Genomic DNA, 21427 nt, shown 5'->3' with positions numbered 1-21427 from the left:
AATGTCTCTTTTATGAACCGAAGAAAATATGAAATGGAGATAAAGATTTATATACAAAAATATTCACTTTCTAATAATGGGGGAATGATTAAATAAAGTTATAGTAAAACTCACATATGGAAAACATCATGCAGCCATGTGACATTAATGAAGAGTTTTTAGTATTAAGGAAAAATACTTATTAACATTCAGTAAAACACAGTTCAAATTAGTGTGAAGAGATGATCTTCAGTCTATAAAATATGCACAGAAAAAGAGAAAAGGAAATATGCCAAATGTTAGAGTATCTTTTGGAAGCTGGAAAGGGAAGATTAAAATAAACTGTTCTCCAAAATTTGTTTAAGCTATTTTTACAGTCATCAAAAACTTAAACTAAAACTAAACCTTGGGGTGACTGGATGGCTCAGTCACTTGAGCATCAGGCTCTTGATTTCCATGCAAGTTATGGTCTCAGCATTGTGGGACCAAGCCCCGCATTCAGCTCTACACTGAGCATGAAGCCTGCTTAAGAGTCTTCCTCTTTGTGTCTCTCTCTCTCCCCCTCTGCCCCTGTCCCACACTCACATGCTTTCTAAAATAAAAAGTAAAATAAAAAATAAAAATAAAACTTAAAATATTTTAAGGTAAAAGCTCCATGAATTGAACTTTTAGAATGTGCTATAGGCTTTTTTTTTTTTTTAAGAGAAAAGAAATGAGACATAATTGGCAATTGGGGCTTTAGATAAATATCATCCTTTGGGCACCTGGGTGGCTCAGTCAGTTAAGTGAGTGTTCGACTTCAGTTCAGGTCATGATCTCACAGTTCATGAGTTCGAACCCCGCATTAGGCTCTGTGCTGACAGCTCAGAGCCTGGAGCCTGCTTTGGATTCTGTGTGTCTCTCTCTCTGGCCCCTATAACTTACATATACTCTGTCTTTCTCTCAAAACTAAACAAATAGGGGCGCCTGGGTGGCTCAGTCGGTTGAGCGTCTGGCTTCAGCTCAGGTCATGACCTCACGGTTCGTGGGTTCGAGCCCCACGTCAGGCTCTGTGCTGACAGCTAGCTCAGAGCCTGGAGCCTCCTTCAGATTCTGTATCTCTCTCTCTGACCCTTCCCTGTTCATGCTGTCTCTCTCTGTCTCTCAAAAATAAATTTAAGAAAACACTAAAAATTTTTTAAATAAACATTAAAAAATATTTTAAAAATATACATCATCCATAATCCTATCCTAACTATACATACCTATAATCTACACAAATTACCATTATAATCTTAACATGCTGCCTCTGAGCTGGAATGACTTTACATGGTAGTAATCACAACATATATCCAATCTTGTGTTCTGCTCCTTGCTTTTAAGTGTTTTCCGAGGGGCGCCTGGGTGGCTCAGTCAGTTAAGTGTTTTCCGATGTTGCTACCTGATTTTCACAATCATGACCTAAACTCTGGAGCAACACTGTAAGACCTGGGAATAAGGGTCACAGATGGTTCCTTGCTCTCAAGAGGCTCAGAAGTGAGTAGGAGAGACAGCTGGACAATTATAGGGAATAAATAATTTAAAGAAGTCCCAGTTATACAAAGATAACTAATATTCAAAAAAGATCTCCTTGGGGTACCTGGGTGGCTCAGTCAGTTGAGCATCCAACTTAGGCTCAGGTCATGATCATTTTCTTTCCCCAAAAAAACTTTTAAATGTTTATTTATTTTTGAGAGAGACGGAGACAAAGACAGAGTGCAGGCAGAGGAGGGGCAGACAGTGAGGGAGACACAGAATCCGAAGCAGGCCCCAGGTTCTGAGCTGTCGCCACAGAGCCCGACACGGGGCTTCAACTGCGAGATCATGACCCAAGCCAAAGCTGGAGGGTTGACCTACTGAGCCACCATCTTGTAATTCCTGTGTTTAGCTTGCTACTGTCAGCCTGTCCATGTGGAGCCTCCTTCGGATCCTCTCTTCTGTCCCCCTCTCTTTCTACCCCTCGCCCACCTGTGCTCTGTCAAAAACAAGACATTTTTAAAAAGATCTCCTTAAAACAGAAACAAAACTTTAAGGCTAACAGAAGGAAAAAAACCTTAATTTACACTTCTTTCTCAACTATTAAATCAAATGTCATAAATATGTTTTTAAATTTATTTTGCAAAATTTAGGCTGTAATTACAACTCTATACAAATTCTTCACCAAATCGAAAGAGCATCAAGGATTAGTGAGTTCGGGGACAAAATTTTTCCTTTTCCTTTCTTTTTTTTTGAAAGTAATCTCTACACCCACTGTGAACCTTGAACTCAGGACCCTGAGATCAAGAGTCGCATGCTCTTCCGACTGAGTCAGCCAGGTGCCCCAGGACAAAATTTTTCTAACTAAATGTTGTAGTATGACAAAATGGTAGGTATTATGTTCTGGGGATATAATAATGTATAGCATGGTGACTACAGTTAAGAATACTGTACTATAGGGGCGCCTGGGTGGCTCAGTCGGTTGAGCCTCCGACTTCGGCTCAGGTCAGATCTCACACTCGTGGGTTCGAGCCCCGCGTCAGGCTCTGTGCTGACAGCTAGCTCAGAGACTGGAGCCTGCTTCCGGTTCTGTGTCTCTCTGCCCCTCCCCCTCTCATGCTCTCTGTCTGTATCAAAAATAAATAAAACATTAAAAAACAAATTAAAAAAAAGAATACTGTACTATATACTCAAAAGCTGCTAAGCGAGTAGATATTAATAGCTCTTATCCCAAAGAAAAATAATCTGTGACTGTATGGTGATTCACGTTCACTAAACTTACGGTGATAATCATTTCATGGTAGACACATTCAAGTCATTACTTTTACATATCTTAAGCTAATACAAGGTAACATGCCAATCACATCTCAACAAAACTGGAGGGGGAAAAAATGGATGTTCTTCACTCCCCATTATACTTTTGCAGAATCATAAAAGAAATGCTTTTCTGCAAAATTTTGACATTGTCAACATCTTCAAGTGTTTTTAATCTTTCACATTCAGATCAGTCTCTTTCAACATCCTCACCAAATCTCCATAAATTTCTAATTCCTGCCAGATCCAACTTAGACAATAACTATGCCTCTGATTGGAATGCTTCAGTATCATTTTCACTGACTTCAACAAATCTTGCATCTTTATTATACTGGCAATTTTCCTATGTTTGCACTGAATGATTATGGAAAATTTGCCTACCTTCTCTCTGCCCTGTCTTTCTCTCATGTATAAAACTCCAATAATCTTAATAGTATTGTTATGAAGTTTAAATTATCTAATTCATATAAAACACATTCAAGGGCCTGATGATCAACAAATGTTAGCCATTATTATATGAGCAGATATGCTGCTCAAAAAAAAAAAGAGATTAGCAAAGCCACAGTCACTTATGAGCAAGAATGGATGCTAGGGTATGTGGGGAAAGGTATCTAATCTGAGTAGGGACCGAATTACTAAGTGGTCAGTTCATTAATGTTTTTTACATCCCTATGCACACTCACAATTCTGAGCCTCAGATGGTAAGAAGTCTGATTAAAAGGATTCCACCTCCATCTCTGCCACAATATAGTGCCACGAGTGCTAGCACAGAGGCACACAATGTCCTACAGAAGTTCAGAAGGGGCATAAAATCCACAATGGGCAAGGGGGTGAAATCAAAACAGGCTTGTCAGAGGCACTGTTTGAGTAAACGTTAGATGAAGAAAATAAGAAAGTTGTATCAAAGAGAGGCACCATGCTGTTCATTAATAGTAGCAAACAAACAAGCAAAAAACCCAGTAGATTTAGGCTGTAAATAACCTAAAATTTTGGAGATCCAAACAGAGGCCGGATTATAAAGAGCACTGTAAACTATCCTAAAAAGTCTGACCTTTATCTAAAGGGAAATAGGTACCTCTGAAGGATTTCTTTTTTTTTTTTTAATTTTTTAACATTTTATTTATTTTTAATAGAGAGAGAGAGAGCATGAGAGGAGGAGGGGCAGAGAGAGAAGGAGACACAGAACCAGAAGCAGGCTCCAGGCTCTGAGCTGGCTGTCAGCACAGAGCCTGACGCAGGGCTCGAACCCACGAACGTGAGATCTGACCGGAGCCCGAGTCAGAGGCCTAACCGACTGAGCCACCCAGGTGCCCTCTGAAGGATTTTAAGCATGAGGATGACGGCATCAAATTCAAATGCTCCCGAGGGCAAGGGTTGTGTCTATACTGCAGAGTACTGTCTCCTGGGCCTCTTGTTTCTTGTGCAGTTTATTCTCATGAATCTTATGCAACAAGTACCTAAGTTTTTCCCCCAAAAGACTGCTAATAAGAGAAAATGTCACGAGTGAGCCCTAATAAATGCTCAATGATACATGATGCCACCTTCAGCATGGATTATATTTTTGTCTGAAATAGGCTAATTACAACTATTCCAAAAAGAGCACATTCTCCTACATATACATCTTTAATTTTTTTTTAATGTATTTATTTTTTTTAATTTGCATCCAAGTTAGTTAGCATCTGGTGCAACAATGATTTCAGGAGTAAATTCCTTAATGCCCCTCACCCATTTAGCCCATCCCCCGTCCCATACATACACATTTTTTAAGTGAATAAAAAAGCGCTATTCCATTCCAAGAGCCTATACATCTATCGCCAAATCAGTTTCTCTGTATCTTAATTATTGTAACTTTGTAACAGGGACTTCAGTCACTATTCACTATACTTAGAAGTGTTTAAAAACAGAACAGAGAGGTGCCTGGGTGGTTCAGTTGGTTGAGCATCCAACTTCAGCTTAGTTCATGATCTCAGTTTGTGGGTTCAGGCCCCGCATCAGGCTCTGTGCTGACAGCTAGCTCAGGGCCTGGAGCCTGCTTCAGATTCTGTGTCTCCCTCTCCCTCTGACCCTCTCCTGCTCACACACTTTCTCTCTGTCTCTCAAAAATAAATAAAAAACATTAAAAAAAATAAAATAAAAAATAAAAACAGAACAGAAAGGCCAGAAATAACAAGTATTGACAAGGATGTGGAGGAAAAGGACCCCTTGTGCACTGTTGGTGGGAATGTAAATTGGTGCAGCCACTGTAGAAAGCAGTGGGGAGGTTCCTCAAAAACTTAAAAATAGAAATATCACACCGTTCAGTAATTCCACTATTGGGTATTTACCAAAAGAAAATGAAAACACCAATTCAAAAGGATATATGCACCCCCATGTTTACTGCAGCATTATTTACAACAGCCAAGATATGGAAGCAAACTAAGTGTGCATCAATAAACGAATGTATAAAGAAGATATGGTGTATACACACACACACACTCATACAGACGGACATTATTCAGCCATAAAAAGGAATGAGATCTTGCCATTTGCAACAACATAGATGGACCAAGAGTATATCATGCTATATGAAAGAAGTCAGAGAAGACAAATACCATATGCTTTCACTTATATGTGGAATCTAAAAAATAAAACAAAGCAGAAACAGACCCATAAATACACAGAACTGGTGGCTGTCAGGGGTGGGACATGGTAAAAAGAGCGAGTGGGAAGTACAGGCTTCCAGTCCTGGAATGAACGAGTCACAGGGATGAAAGACACAGCACAGGGAATACAATCAGCAGTACTGTAACAGTGCTGTGTGGTGACACATAGTAGCTACATTTGTGGTGGCACAGCATCATACACAAAACTGTTGAATCACTATGGTACACTTGAAATTAATATAATGGGTTGACTATATTTCAATTTCTAACGTTTTTAAAATAAAAACAGGGTACCCAGGTAGTTCAGTCGGTTAAGCGTCGTGACTTTTGATTTTGGCCCAGGTCATGATCTCACCGTTTCCTGAGTTTGAGCCCCACATCAGGCTCTGCACACTGACCAGCATGGAGCCTGCTTGGGATTCTCTGCTGGTTTCTCTCCCTCTGCCCCTCCCCCACTGGTGGTTCTTTCTCAAAATAAACATTTTGATAACTTTTTAAATAAATAAATTTATAAAAATAAAAACAGAACAGATGTGCACTGGTTTAAGATTATCCTGTTTACAGAGACAGGGATATCTGGAGATGAGCTCTTTTAGAAGCATCCTGGACAAGGTCAAAGAAGAAAAATCTAAAAGTATAAATCAAAATCTTGGATTATATCATTAGTCTCAGGATTTATAATCAATAAAAACAAAGTGTAAAGTTAAATTGAAACCACTGTTCCTTACCTGTTTCTCTCCATATATCAATAAGCACATGGACAGCAAGGAGACAGTAATAGTCTGAAAACTGCAATTCGGTTTTCAAACAGGATTTCCCTGTAGGGAAGAAATCCCATATTTGCATTTTAACATTTGTGCAACTATCACTGGCCCAAAGGAGTTTTTTAAGCAGGGAAGTGACAGGAGAAATAAAATAAAAGAGAGGAAATGAAAGTAATAAGTTAGCATAAATACCAGAAGAAAATATAAGCCATGAATCAAAGGACTCAAAATAAGGTAAGGCCACACTCAGCTGGACCAGAAGAAAGCGTTCCAGAACAAAGGTGGTATCTGCAATGACCCCACAGGGAGAGAAGCAAGATTTGGAAGGAGGGTTCAGGTAAAGAAAAGACCAGAAGCCAAGGGCCAGTAAAACTAAAATAACAATATGCTCATTACTTCACTTAATGATTTAGAATACAGTTAGAGAAATTCTGATATCATCTGGTCAAGTAACTTATATTTTATCACATCTAGCGATCTAAAGATTGTCTACTTCTAAACTAATTTTTACTTCACAATTTACAACATTCCTTTAGTTCAATTTCAGTCTCTATATTAAAAATACTGAGGCCTATAAGCAGAGAATGTGACAATTATCATAAACCCCATGTACCTCACAGGAGCCCCCATGGGACAGAGTTAGCTCAATCAGGAAGAATACGGACAGCCACAATTACTTAAAACCCCAAACTTAATCAAGGCTTTACATTTGGACAGTCTTCCCACCTGACAAAATATCCTCCTTGCCAAACTCATTACAACAAGGTGCTCCGGGTGATTACCAAAAAAAAGGTCTTCTCAAACTTAGCAAATCAGGGAACAACTGCACACTTTGAAAGGCTGCTCACCAAATTCCAGTCCATGCTGGTACCTTAACATCAATTCTCTGACCACACTCTGTTTTTGATTTTTATCCAGAGTGTGGTACAAGCCAAGTAACCTCGTCAGCTGCACCACACATAAATGTTGCTGCAGAGCTCTGATGTCGGCAGGCAGTGCCAACTTATCCTCTGTTGGTGTCGACAAAGGGACAACTCCAAGTAATTGATTAATAAACTGCAAAGTAGAAAAAAAGGAGCACAGATCTCAAAACAGAACTAGTCTCTGGCAGGCAATAACAAATTAAACATTAACAAATGCTGAAATGGTCTAGAAAAAGACATCAAGAAAAAATACAAATCAAAACCTCTTTAGTAAAAGATCATTTTCTATCTACCAAAATTACTAAAACAAAAAATTTTCCTTTTTTTCTTCTAATTTTTTTTTTGAGAGAGAGAGAGAGACAGAGTGCAAGCAGGGGTGGGCAAAGAGAGAGAGAGAGAGAGAGAGAGAAAGAGAGAGAGAATGAGAAGACACAGAATCTGAAGCAGGCTCCAGGCTCCAAGCTGTCAGCACAGAGCCCAATGCGGGGCTTGAATCCATGAACCATGAGATCATGACCTGAGCTGAAGTCAGATGCTTAACCAACTGAGCCACCCAGGTGCCCCTAAAACAAAAAAATTTCTAACAGCACACAGTGCTGGTAAAATGCCAATAAAAATGGCACACTCATTCACTGCTGGCCACAAGTATTGGTCAATACCAGGTACTATACTAACTAAAAGATTAAAAGAATTGCAAAAATGAAGCACCCAGGTGGCTCAGTCAGTTGAGCATCCAACCTCAGCTCAGGTCGTGATCTCATGGTTCATGAGTTCGAGTCCCACATCAGACTCTCTGCTGTCAACACAGAGCCCACTTCGGATCCTCTGTCACCCCCTCTCTCTGCCCCTCCCCTGTTCACACTCTCTCTTGCTCTTTCAAAAATAAAAAACAAACATTAAAAAAAAGAATTGCAAAAAGGTATCATGAGTTACAGTACATCAGCATACTATATAATGTGGCAATGAAAAAGTTTATTTAGAAAGATTATAAAAAGAGCACAGTACTAAAAACAAAACTGATATATGAGTAAATTCTTAAAGAAAACATTACACACTGAGAGGAAGAGTTACATCAGATCAGTGATTAAATTGTTTTCTAATTAAGTTCTTTTTTTTAAATACTTATGGATTCACCTGCAATTGTAAGAAATAATACAGAGAGATCCCATGTACCCTTCTCATCCAGTTTTTCCCAATGGTAACACCTTGTATTAAAATGTTTTTAATTCTAGGGGCGTTTGGGGGGCTCAGCTGGTTAAGCATCTGACTTCAGTTCAGGTCATGATCTTGCAGTTTGTGAGTTTGAGCTCCGTGTTGGACTCTGTGCTGACAGCTCAGAGCTTGGAATCTGCTTCTGATTCTGTGACTCCCTCTCTCTATGCGCCTCCCCCACTCATGCTCTGTCTCTCAAAAAATAAATATTAAAAAAAAAAATTTAATGTTTTTAATTCTTTAAATTTGAATTTAAAATATATATATCATTCCCATTACACATTATTAAACACGGGCTTATCCCTCACTGCCAAAATCCCATTAAGATGACAACAAAGAATCAAACCACAAAGATCAGGAACATGTGAAAAGCTGACAGCAAACAAACACTAACAGGATTTCAAAGATAAAAAGCAGCAGAAGGGCAGGTGTTAAGGGCTAACCAATGTACAAGGCAGAAATCTAACATACACAAGGGACAGCAAGTCTGTTCCTGACACAGAAGGCAGAACCTCAGAAGGCAAAATTCAGGGCACCATAAAGCTCAAGTGTTAGTGGGACTGAAATGGAAAAACTGATTAAATTCCATCTAAGAAGTCTGACTGTTCCCCTAGCTCACAGACTGGCCTCCTACACCCAGCAGAAGCCTGCAGGAGTACACCCAAGAAGAAGCTGAACCAGAGGCACTGCAAACGCACGGACAACAGGCATAGCCAGAAATGGGGATAAAGTGCTATTTTTAATCGTCTGAGGAACCTCCATATTCTTTTCCACAGTGGCTACACCATCTTGCATTCCCAGCAACAGTGCACAAGGGTTCTTCATTCTCCACCTCCTCACCTATCATATGATCCAGAAATTGCACTACTGGGTATCTACCCAAAAAATACAAAAACACTAATTCACAAAAGGATATATGTACTGCTATGTTTATTACAGCATTATGTACAATAGCTAAATTATGGAAGTACCTCAAGTGCCCATTGAGAGATGAATGGTTAAAAAAAAATACACACATACACACACACACACACGTACACACAATGAACTGAGCCATAAAAAAGAATGAAATCTTGCCATTTCCGACCACATGGATGGAACTAGAGAGTATAATGAATGCGAGGGGAAATAAGTCAGTCAGAGAAAGACAAATACCACATGATTTCACTCATGTGGAATTTAAGAAAGAAAAAAAAAACCAAGGGGGGAAAAAAAGAGACAAACCAAAAAACACAGTCTTAACTCTAGAGAACTAATGGCTTCCAGAAGGAAGGCAGGTAGGAAGACTAGGTGAAACAGGTGAAGGTGTAACAAGGACACTTAAGATGAACACTGATTAACGCACAGAACTGATGCATCATTATACCCCTGAAATTAATTTAACACTGAATATAAACTATACTGGAATTAAAATTAAATAAAAAGACAAAATCTCTAAGTTAGTAAAGGAAAGAAAAGTGAAAACAAAAGAAAAAAAATGAGGATAAAGCCAAACTCCATTATTTGGTGATGAGTACTCCAGACCCCCCACTCCCAACCAGATCCCAGAATGTCGCCTGCCAAATGTTTGAGACCCTAAACACAGATGGTAGCGAACAGGCTCCATGAAAAGTATTTCCAGGGGCGCCTGGATACCTCAGCTGGCCAAGCGTCTGGCTGATTTCAGCTCAGGTTATGATCTCATGCTTCATGAAATCAAGCCCTGTGTCAGGCTCTACATTGACAGCCAGAGTGTGCTTGGGATTCTCTCTCTCTCCCTCTCTCTGTTCCTCCCTTGCTTGTGCTCTTTCTCTCTCTCAACATAAACAAACATGAAAAAATAAACAAAAGTAAATAAACATGAAAAAAATTTTTAAGTATTTCAAGGGGCGCCTGGGTGGCTTAGTTGAAGCATCTGATGTTGGCTCAGGTCGTGATCTCATGGTTCCTGAGTTCGAGCCCGTGTCGGGCTCTGTGCTGACAGCTGGCTCAGTGCCTAGAGCCTGCCTCAGATTCTGTGTCTCCTTCTCTCTTTGCCCCTTCCCTGCTTGCACCCTGTCTCTCTATCTCAGTCTCTCAAGAATAAATAAATATTTAAAAGATTAAAAAATAAAGTATTTCTGAGGCGAGGGGCGAGGAGTTAGGGGTGAGGGATGGAAGAGGTTTGGGGGAGAATGGAACAAATTAACACCTCATGTATTAGACTAACAGGAATTTTATACATTTATGGTTCTGTCAGATTGAATGAGGTGAATCAAATTAAGGAATCTTAACTCTGAGAAAGAAAGTTGTGCGAAAAAGGCAATCTCCATATACAAAGTGGCTCAGTCTTTGGTCATAAAAATATAAATTCTTAATAATGACTTAAACTGGGAAGAAAGTATGTAAGGAGAGAAGGGAGATGTTGTAAACGAGATGATCATCGTCAATGGTAGGGCTCCAACGGAAGAAGACTGTAACTATAAAGATAAATGCCTGTGCAAGTCTGTAACATAGAAATAGGGAGATAAATAACAGAAGAAACAGTTAGGAGTGGAGTGATTTGCCTGTAGAGCGCCAGATCCAGGGTCAAGGTGGCAAAGAGCTGCTGCTGTTTTTCAACAGAAGCTTTCTAGTACTACCTGGATTTTTAACTTTATACATGTAATATTTTTGACACAAATAAAAATTAAAGTAAAATAAAACCCCACTCATGCAGTTTCAAATCTGTAAAGGTTTTGTTTCAGTTTGTCTCCAATTGTATGAAGTGTAATTATTAGGATCAGATAATCACTTACAACAAAGAAACTGCAGCACTGGTCTTCATGGTTTTGATTAAATGCCTATATAGCGTCTGCTGCCAACTGTTCCATTGCTGTAAACCATTTTATATATTAGTGATGTTTACTATTAATGCCTTCTTTAGGGAATGCTTAAAGACTCTTCCAAATAAATTTTGTCATAAAAAAATTCATTCTTTATTTCAGTCTGTACAGTTTTACTGTTATACAAAAAGCTTCTTTGAAAACTGGAATCATCTGTCTAGCTTAAAACTCCCAGGCAAAGAAAACAAAAGATAAAAAAATCACCCTGGGTGAGCCATTTCAAGAAAACTAGATTCAATGGCCTACTTTAAAAGCATCTGGCTCCTAAAATTATTTGGGACTATGGTTCTCAGCCTGAACTTTCCTTGAACGGTTTTAATCCCCTGACAAATACACTGCTTAGTGGCAGAATTTTTAGTGATTGAAGTCATCCTACATTTAAAAAGTTGTGGCAGCAAAACTGCCCCTCAATGAAAAATTTAAGTGGAAGTACAGACTCATTGCAGCAGCTTTAAATCCTTTGTCTCACAGAACAAAGACTACGTATCAAGCCAATATTCCAGCACTTCTAGAGGGTTCCTCTCCATAGATTATTACTGTATGAGGTCACCTAAGATTTTTCAAACATAACCAACAGATTAGAGGTGCCTGTACTAGATTTATATTAGCAAAGCCTTATGAATCTCAGCTGAAAACCATTTAAGTTTTCCTCTAATGCAGCCTCATCATTTGGTGCTTCAACTTACAAGATGCTTCAACTTACTCTACGGCAAGATCAATTGTTCCAAATCCTAGCACTTAGTATATGATACACGCAACAAACATTAACTGAAGGCCTCTCTCCCAGGTGGTTCTAGATTCTGCTTAAATCTCTCCAGTAACATGAAACTAATACACTATATTTTTAGAGAATTCTGACCATCAAAAAATTGTTTTCACTGGCCAAATTCTGAATTCCCTTAACAATTTTCTGTTGGTCCCAATTCTCATCCCCTTTTTATAAGGGAGCTTTTCAAACGTGAGAAAAGAAGGACTATGACCTCATTGGACTAAACCCCTCTCTTCCATTCAACCATTTCTCTCTCATAAGCTTTCACATCCTCCTATAACCCAGGATCCCTTTTCTGGGTTAATTATAACTAACTGTAATTGTAATTAATTGTAATTAATCCAGAAACTTCTAAAGCTTGGCCTGAGCCCTATAAGCACAGCACTCCAAGAATAGCTTTACTAAACCAAAGAGAATGGTGAGGTCATTTCAGAACCAAATACAGACCCCCAGCTACTGATCAGTTTGGGAAAGCACTGCTCCCTCTGCCTTGGATGTGTCACCTCAAGACTGCCAAGTATCAGGCCTGGAGGACTGAAGACATGACCCACCAAACATAGTGTAGTCACCTCCACTAAGGCGGGGTGACAGAAGGCTTTCTAGGAGAACAGGTGGTGGCAACCCTGCGACAGGAAGGATTCTAACTTTCACTCATTAAAGGGACTAATGAGTAAAGCTGACCAGAGTCACAGACGTTCTTTATACATGCCAGTATTTCTTTATATGGTACTCTATCCTGCTCTACATACACTGCAATTGAGAGAGGGCTCCAGCTGCCCATCACCAAGGATATTCTGGATAAATGGTAAAAACCTTTAACTTGGAACAGGGCACGAAGTCACCCATCTTCAGGGCATGGCAGAGCAATCTGACCCAATACACGCTGCCATGGATGAAGAGTCTAAAGATGAGGTTCTCCATCTCATTATGTAACAGACTTACACTAATGTAAGTTTCATTCTCATCAAAAACTCCCGATACACGACAACTAAATACAGTGTAGTGCCCTAGATTAGATCACAGAACAGAAAAAGGACATTAATGGGAAAACTTCAGAAATCTAGAAAAAATCTAGAGGTTAATAGTAATGTACTAATGTCAATTTCTTAGTTTTGACAAGTGTACCATGGAAATTTAAGATGTTAATATGGTAGGTGAAGGGTGTGGTATAATTTTCTTCATGATCATAGTGACTTCTCTGTAAATCAAAAATTATTCCAAAATAAATTCATCAAAATGTAAAATTTTGCTTTTCAAAGGATCCTGCTAAAGGACAAAAAGACAAGCTACAGAATGGGAGAAAACATGAGAAACCATGTATCTGACAAAGGACTTGCATCTAGAATAAATAAACTCTCAAAACTCAACAGTAAAAACACAAAAACCAAGTAGAAAATGAGCAAAAGATAGAAACACAAATCTCACTGAGGAGAACATAAAGATGGCAAATCAGCATATGAAAAGACATTAAACATCACTAACCATTAGGGAAATACACATGAAAACCATTATAAAATATCACTACACACCTATGAGAATGGCTAAAATAAAAAAACAGTGACACCACTGCCGATGAGGACGCACAGAAATGGGATCATTCATACACTGCTAACAGGAACTTAAAATAGTACAGTCACCGTGAAAAAGTTTGGCCATTTCTTGAAAAAAAGAAAGAAAAAAGAAAGCCTAAACATGCATTTAGCGTTGCTCTACTCGTCATTCTCCTCAGAAAAATGAAGGCCTAAGCTGATGTTTGCAGGTTAAAAAAGGGAGCACACAGGATCTGGGGGTGAAACTGTTCTGTATCTTGACTCTGGTGGAGGTCACCAAGTCCACCGCACTTCCTACTGCACTAAACACACACACAAGGTTCCACACACACACACACACACACACACACACACACACAGATGCCAAACTGGTGAAATCTGAATAAGGTCAGTGGGTTGTATTGATGGCTATTTCCTAATTATGATATTACACTATAGTAATGCAAGATGTTACCACTGGGGCAAAATGGGAAAGAGTATAAAGAGCTCTCTGTATTACTTCTCTTACAACTACATGTAAATCTTCAATTGTCTCGGAAAAAAAAAAAACCCACAAAAGACAAAACACAAAACAAAAAAGACAATCCAATGATCTTCCAGAGGCTTATTCTCCTTGTGACTTAATAAGAAATCATGTCCTCACATCTGATAGCGCCGAGAGGCCCCGACTCCCCAGAGCTCGACGTATCTTGCACCAACCACCTTTCACACAGCTGACCTCGTCACCCTCAACACAAGCGCCCAACAGGACTCTGCAGCGTACTCACCTTGGTACACTGTGTAGCAGGCAAGAGGTCAACAAACACCTTGAGGTCTGTAAAACAGCAAGGCTTGTCCCCAAACTTTTTAAAATACTGGAACATTAATTCTTCTGGATCACCTAAGAGAGAAAACAAAAATCAATAAATTAACTCATGGACCGAAGTTTTATATTCAGAGGTCTGATTTAAAAATAAAAAAATTATTTTATTTATTTCAATTGAATAAAAATTCTGCTTGAGTGCTTGAATGAGAATGGCAGTGAGGGCTGAAGGATGGCCTGTCCATTCAACACTCAGCAAACATGTTAAAAAGAAGCTGAATCTTACAAGCTCAGTTTACTTGTTATTACACTTAGGAAATGTGACATTTTCCATTGAATTAAAGTTTTAATAGCTAAAAGGTTTTCATTAAAGTTTAAAGACTTAAGTTTATAAATAAATATTAAACAAGCATGTTCTTTCCACAGTTCTTGAAATACTTACCAAGTATTAAATAAATGTTAACTAAGTGGAAGGGAACATTTTACAGGCACACCAACACAGAGAAAATAAATGGAGAGGGTCATAAGCCGGTAACTCCCATAAGACCACTCACTATGAAAAATTTAAACCTGGATCTGCACAAAGTTCCTTTTATTTTCCTCAAATGAAAAACAAAAATACTAGGGACACCTGGGTGGCTGAGTCAGTTGAGCATCCAACTTCACTTCAAGTCATGATCTCATGGTTTTGTGAGTTTGAGCCCCACATCGGGCTCACTGCTATCAGTGCAGAGCCTGCTTCAGATCCTCCATACCACCCCCCCTTTGCCCTCCCTGCTAGCACTCTGTCTCAAAAATAAACAAACATTAAAATAATAATAATAATAATAAAATACTCTCAAATTGAACTAGATTTGAGAAGCAGAGATTTTTGGCTCGGTTGGTTGAGTCAGCATCCTTTTATTTATTTATTTTTTAATATTTATTTATTTTGGGGAGAGCACAAGCGGGGGAGGGGCAGAGAGAGGGAGACAGAGGATCCAAAGCAGGCTTTATGCTGATAGGCTAACAGCAGCAAGCCCGATGTAGGGCTTGAACTCAACAAACTGCAAGATCATGACCTAAGCCAAAATCGGATACTCAACAGACTGAGCCACCAAGGGGCCCCAGGCATCTGACTCTTGATTTCAGTTCAGGTCATGATCCCAGGGCTCTAAGATCAAGCTCCAATTCAGGCTCTGTCAGCTCAGAGCCTATTTGGGATTCTCTCTCCCCTCTCTCCCACCCCTTCCCCACTAGTGTTTTCGCTCTCTCCTCAAAATAAACATTTTTTTTTAATTAAAAAAAACAAACAAAATTTTAACCTGAAATTTCAGAAAGATTTTAGGTCTTGGATCCTGTTGACAATTCTGGGAACAGAAGTCCATGGCTTTAATCAGATTCTCATAAGACTATGATCCAAGACACTAAGAATCACTAGTCTGGGTAAAAAACATTCTGTGGGAAGGTGCCTGGCTGGCTCAGTCAGTAGAGCACGCAACTCTTGATCTCGGGGTCGTGAGTGTGAGCCCCATTTTGTGGGTAGAGTTTACTTCAAAAAACTTTTTGTGGAGACTTGAGAAAGTCACAAATTTCTGGGGTACCTGAGTGGCTCAGTTGGTTGAGTGTCCAACTGATTTCAGCTTAGGTCATAATGATCTCACTGTTCACAGGATCAAGGGATCCTCCCTCCTTCTCTCTCTGTTCCTCCCTAGCTCGCATGCACATGCATACTTTCACTCTCTCTCACTCTCTCTCTCCCTCACAAAAAAAAAAAACTTTAAAAAGTCACAAATTTCTAACATGCAGGCTGGTGAGAGAGAAGAGAAAGACAAGATATAGATACAGCGAGGGTCAACACAGACCCAAACTATCCGGCTTTGGAAAAAAAGCAATTCTTTGGAATCTATCTAAACATTCTGCAGAGGGCCATATGAAAATTTTTATTTGCAGTCTGGAAATAACAGAGACTAAGGTTCCTTAAATAGATCTAAAGAAGTCAACACAATTCAAAACTGGTTGTGAGAGGGGGGCCTGCGTGGCTCAGTCGGTTGTGTATCAAACTCCAGATTACAACTCAGGTCATGTCCCCAAGGTCATGGAATCAAGCCCTGTGTCCGGCTCCACTCTGAGTATGGAGTCTACTTAAGATTCTCTTTCTCTCTCTCTCTCTCTCTCTCCTGCCCGTTCTGCCCCTCTCCCCCTCTCTCACACATACATTCTAAAATTTAAAAAAATTATTCAAAATTGGTTGTGAAAAACCTACAAAGGGAATGAGAGAAGTACACTGTCAATTTTAGAATGAGGTGCAAAGAACATTGGTCAGACGATTAAAATAAAGAGAGAGGCTCTAGGACAGCTTCTAGGTACTAAGTGTTCATCATCTCAGGACAACCGGCCCTTAAAAAAAGACCCTCTTGATCAATTTTTAATGAGAACCAAATTTCCATAATTCAAGTAGGAGGGGAAAATGTTTCTTTGGAGATTTATCTTGAAAAAATGAAATGGAAAAATGAAGTTTATTATCTTAAACCTATTAGGGATATAACTAAACCAGAAGCTAATTCTTAGTATGAGCAAAGAATTACTACTTTTTGAGGGGTAGGGTGCCATTTTTTCAACAAAATTGTGAACTAGCACAACAGGACACCATTTCTTGTGAAATAAGCTCAAAAAGAACCATTTTCAGGGGCATCTGGGTGGCTCAGTCAGTTAAGCATCCAACTTCAGCTCAGGTCATGATCTCGAAGTTCATGGGTCCAAGCCCCAAGTCGGGCTTTGTGCTGACAGTTCAGAGTCTGGAGCCTGCTTCGGATTCTGTGTCTCCCTCTCTGTCCGTCCTCCTCTCACACACACGTGCTCTCTCTCTCTCCTCTCAAAAATAAATAAGCACTTTTTAAAAATTAAAAAAAAGGAAAAGAAAACAATTTTCAGGGGCACGTGGGTGGCTCAGATGGCTAAGCATCCAACTCTGGCTCAGGTCTTGATTTCACAGTTGATCAGTTTGAGCCCTGCATCAGGCTCTCTGCTGTTAGCCTCAGATCCTCTGTCCCTCTCTCTCTCTGACCTTTCCTCATTTGTGCTGTCTCTCTCTCAATACAATACAGTATTAGAAAAGAACATCCTCAGGGTGCCTGGGTGACTCAGTTGGTTAAGTGTCACACTCAGGTTCAGCTCGGGTCATGATCTCACTGTTCATGAGATCGAGCTCCACAATGGGCTCTGGGGTGACAGCACAGAGCCTGCTTGAAATTCTCTCTCCCTCTGCTTTGCCCCACCCCATGCTCATATATGTGTGCTCTTTCTCACTCAAAATAAATCATCATTTTAGAAACAAAGCATTTTCCAATAAACACCTAAGCACTTCATCAAATTGCCTGAAGGCATTTCTTCATGCATTACTATCCAAGTCATGTTTTTTCTCTTGTCACTGTCCTTGTAAATTTTCTCTTTAACTGTTAATTGCTCTAACTCCACCAGATGTTCTTTTGGTTTTCTGAGCACTTGGAGCAGATTTTCAAACAACTTTCCATCCACCTCATGAAATCCTGAAACTTTTACAAAACTGGTTATTTTACTCAGAAATTGATTTTGACAATAATGTCGGGTCAAAAAAGAACGCCTGACAGAAACTCTGGTGGAACAGGGAGAGATGCTAACGTTAAGTCAAGTTGAAGATGTGGCTGAGGGCTAATACCATCAGTAATCCATTCATTAGTAAACATTTTCATTAGGCTCTGAGGATGTCTGCTTCCCGAACATGACATCATCACTAGAGACCTCACATAATGAGTACTGCACTTGGGTACAGAGGGCATCCCTGTATCTTCTCCAGGGTTCCCAAATATTAAGGTTTCTTACCTAACTTGTACTCATCATTAAAACCTTGACGTCTTAAACGTCTAATCAGTTCCAGTTTAGCAAGGTGTGGTCCTCGGAGATGGCGGGAACTTTTAGATTCTTCTGTTATCCGATCTTCTATAAACTTCACAGCTTCTTCTGCAGAATAATGTACTTCTCCTTCTAAAGAACTAGGTATAAACATATGAAAAAGGTATTTTGTGCCTCTATTGTCTGTCCCAAAATTTAAAGTGAAGCCAAACTGATTTCAAAAACCAAATTAATAAAAAAAAAAAACCATTTTGATAATTATAAAATAACATGGGGCACAAAAGAGAATTAGGAGCACATTCTGACAGGTAACATGGTATATAAATACGCTGAATTTTGGCAACTGATTACTGCACATTGACTTACTGCCTCTGCCCATTTCTTAAAAAGAGAAGGGATCACATATATATATATATATATCCATATATATATATATATCCATATATATATATATCTCTCTCAAATATTGCCTAATAAAAAAATCTAAGTAAATTTTACTTTACTGTTTGAATGAAGACTGAGAAAAATTAGATGACTTAGTTAATATTACAAAGTAAGTAGAAGCTCATCAGCATCTTTCATCCTGCTTACGTATTCACTTTTTAAAAAGATCTCATTCATGTTTATTATGGTATTATCTATGATAGAAAAAAGAAAAAAAAAATCAGCAACAATCCAAGTGTCCATCAGTCCATCCACAAGAGACAGGTTAAATGAATCAGTACATCTCTAAAATGGAAGTTCTCTTAAGTCACTAAAAAGAATGAAACAGATCTATATGTACCATATGTGGAAAGATGTCCCAAGACAGATGTTAAGGGAGAAAAATACCAAGTTGTAAACCACTAATATGATTGCACTTTTATGTTAAATAACGGGAATAATTATGTTAGTGTATGGACAGAAATAAATCTGGAAGAAAAGACTTTCAACTGCCATCAAGAGTTAACTCGGGGGGGGGGGGCGCCTGGGTGGCTCAGTCGGTTAAGCCTCCGACTTCAGCTCAGGTCAGATCTCATGTTCGTGGGCTTGAGCCCCGCGTCGGGCTCTGTGCTGACGGCTAGCTCAGAGCCTGGAGCCTGCTTCCCATTCTGTGTCTCCTCCTCTCCCTGCCCCTCCCCCTCTCATGCTCTGTCTCTCTCTGTATCAAAAATAAATAAAAACATTAAAAAAAAAAAAGAGTTAACTCTGGGGGCACCTGGCTGGCTTAATTGGCAGAGCATGTGACTCTTGGGGTCAGGGTCATGAATTCAAGCCCCACACTGAACACAGTGCTCACTTTAAAAAAAGAGAAAGAGTTACCTCTGAATCAATTATAACTCAATAAAAGTGAGGTAAAAAAGTGTTATTTCTGGGATGGTAGGATAATTAGGAACTAATACTTTCTACACCATTTTATTTCTGCACTAGTTTAAGATTTTTACAATGAACACTTTTATTTTACAATTTAAAAAAATGAAAAATCTTAGTTTGAAAGGGATACACTATTGAGAGGGAAAAAGCGAATTCAATTAGGCTTCCCATGAAAGCCTTCTGCTACAATGTGCTAAAAAGCACCGGAATCAACTTACTGTTCGCCTTCAGCAGGAGGAGTCCAGGCCTCTTCAATCAGTCGAAAGACAGAATCGAAATAAGTCAGATAGAACTGCCAGTCATCTGAGCTAAAATCAGATTGAATGGTGCACACAGGATTAAACCCAAGTTGTGACAAGTCTGCCCTAGGAATCCTAATTCTGAACTTATTTTCTACATTTTATCTTAATCTTTACTAGAAGGCCACCCCTCCCAGATTCCCTGAAAGAGCAACTCCAGAGGCATTTTTCCAAGTAAAAACTTATAAGGAACTGTTATTTCCTTCAGTGAATGACCGGGTCCAGAAAACGAATGGTCTTAAGAGAAAACTCCTGTATTAGCACTTCCCCATAACAGGGCCCTGGATGGGATGGTGGAGAGGGGAAGGTGTCTCTTTTAGACCAATAGTGAATTTACCAAATTAATGATTTTCAGCATTAATTCTGAAGACCTAATGCTCAGCACCCTGGTGGTGTAAGTACAATTATACCTCTCGACTGAAAGATGAAGGCTCATCGAAAACGTTTAAAAATACCTAGAACACACTACTAAAAGATTTCACTTTATGTCCAGACAACATAAAAGATGGGGAAAAAAATAAATAAAAGCAGTAGTGAGAACTGAGAGCCCCACTCCAGTCTCATAGTGCGAAGAGAAGCGTCTACTCACTTTTTCAGTAGGAGGCGCCTGGAAAGGGCATTACACTCTGGCCACCTGCTCAGCTTCTTGTACATAGCCATGCACTTATTTTCCCGACTCTGAATCTCACTTGTCAACTTCTCTACAATTAAAAGTTATAACAATTGGTAAGCTGGGTTAATTTCTGCTCAGAAATCAGAACAAAGTCCAAACACAAGAAGAAAAATGTCACATTTTTTTATTCATTCTATGAGAAAATGAGATCATCATTAGATATAAACTATAATCTCACTATAGATTATTTTGCTGGAAAAAAAAGTGCATTTCTGATACGAACTTTTCATAATCACTTTTTTCTATAAAATACACAGATCCAGAATGTACTTAAGTGAGGATCTAGTATCTGGGATAAACTTGTAAAACACAAAAAGCATCTATGGACTAGTGAATCTGATCCACAGACATTGAATGAGCTTGGACTGAAACGCAACGAGCAAGGTAAGATTTTAGAAATGTAAAAATAGAGGTAGGAATGGAAAAACTACAGCTATTATATCTGACCAAATTAAATTTGCCCTGATCTTTTAGAACAGCTTGGCAGATTAAAGATACCAATAATTGCATTATGGATTTCCTACGGGGAATCTTCATTTTATTTCTGTTTGTTTGTTTGTTCTTTATTTATTTTTGAGAGACAGAGAGAGGCAGCTCAAGCAGGGGAAGGTCAGAGAGAGAGGGAAACACAGAATTTGAAGATAGGCTCCAGGCTCTGAGCTAGCTGTCAGCACAGAGCCCGACGTGGGGCTCGACCCACGAACCGTGAGATCATGACCTGAGCCAAAGCCGGACGCTTAACCGACTGAGCCACCCAGGCGCCCCGGGAATCTTCATTTTAACTACTTCATTATAATCCAGCTGGGTAAAAACAGAAAGGCTGACTTAACACTCATTTATTTGTAAGGAGTCTGCAATTAGAGAATAAGTAACATTAAGACAACAACAATAGGAGTACCTAAATAGCTCAGTTGGTTATAAGCATCTGACTTTGGTTCAT

General features: G+C 39.2%; 1 protein-coding gene across 1 annotated transcript in view; it reads right to left on the bottom strand.

The window, feature by feature from the left end:
* Window positions 1–21427, bottom strand: part of NAA25 (N(alpha)-acetyltransferase 25, NatB auxiliary subunit) — a 72639-nt gene that overhangs the window by 26977 nt on the left and 24235 nt on the right. The window contains exons 8-13 of the mRNA XM_029921891.1: window positions 20404–20515; window positions 19734–19823; window positions 18133–18302; window positions 14258–14370; window positions 7042–7249; window positions 6158–6247 (exon numbers count right to left, since the gene is read on the bottom strand). Of these exons, the coding sequence (XP_029777751.1) occupies window positions 6158–6247; window positions 7042–7249; window positions 14258–14370; window positions 18133–18302; window positions 19734–19823; window positions 20404–20515 (783 nt within the window). The remainder of the gene's footprint in view (window positions 1–6157; window positions 6248–7041; window positions 7250–14257; window positions 14371–18132; window positions 18303–19733; window positions 19824–20403; window positions 20516–21427) is intronic.

This window comes from Suricata suricatta, chromosome 14 (genome assembly GCF_006229205.1).
Source record: "Suricata suricatta isolate VVHF042 chromosome 14, meerkat_22Aug2017_6uvM2_HiC, whole genome shotgun sequence".
In the NCBI taxonomy this organism is placed as follows: Eukaryota; Metazoa; Chordata; class Mammalia; order Carnivora; family Herpestidae; genus Suricata; species Suricata suricatta.
Note: the sequence above shows the minus strand (reverse complement) of the source record. Positions and strands in the feature narration are given on the sequence as shown.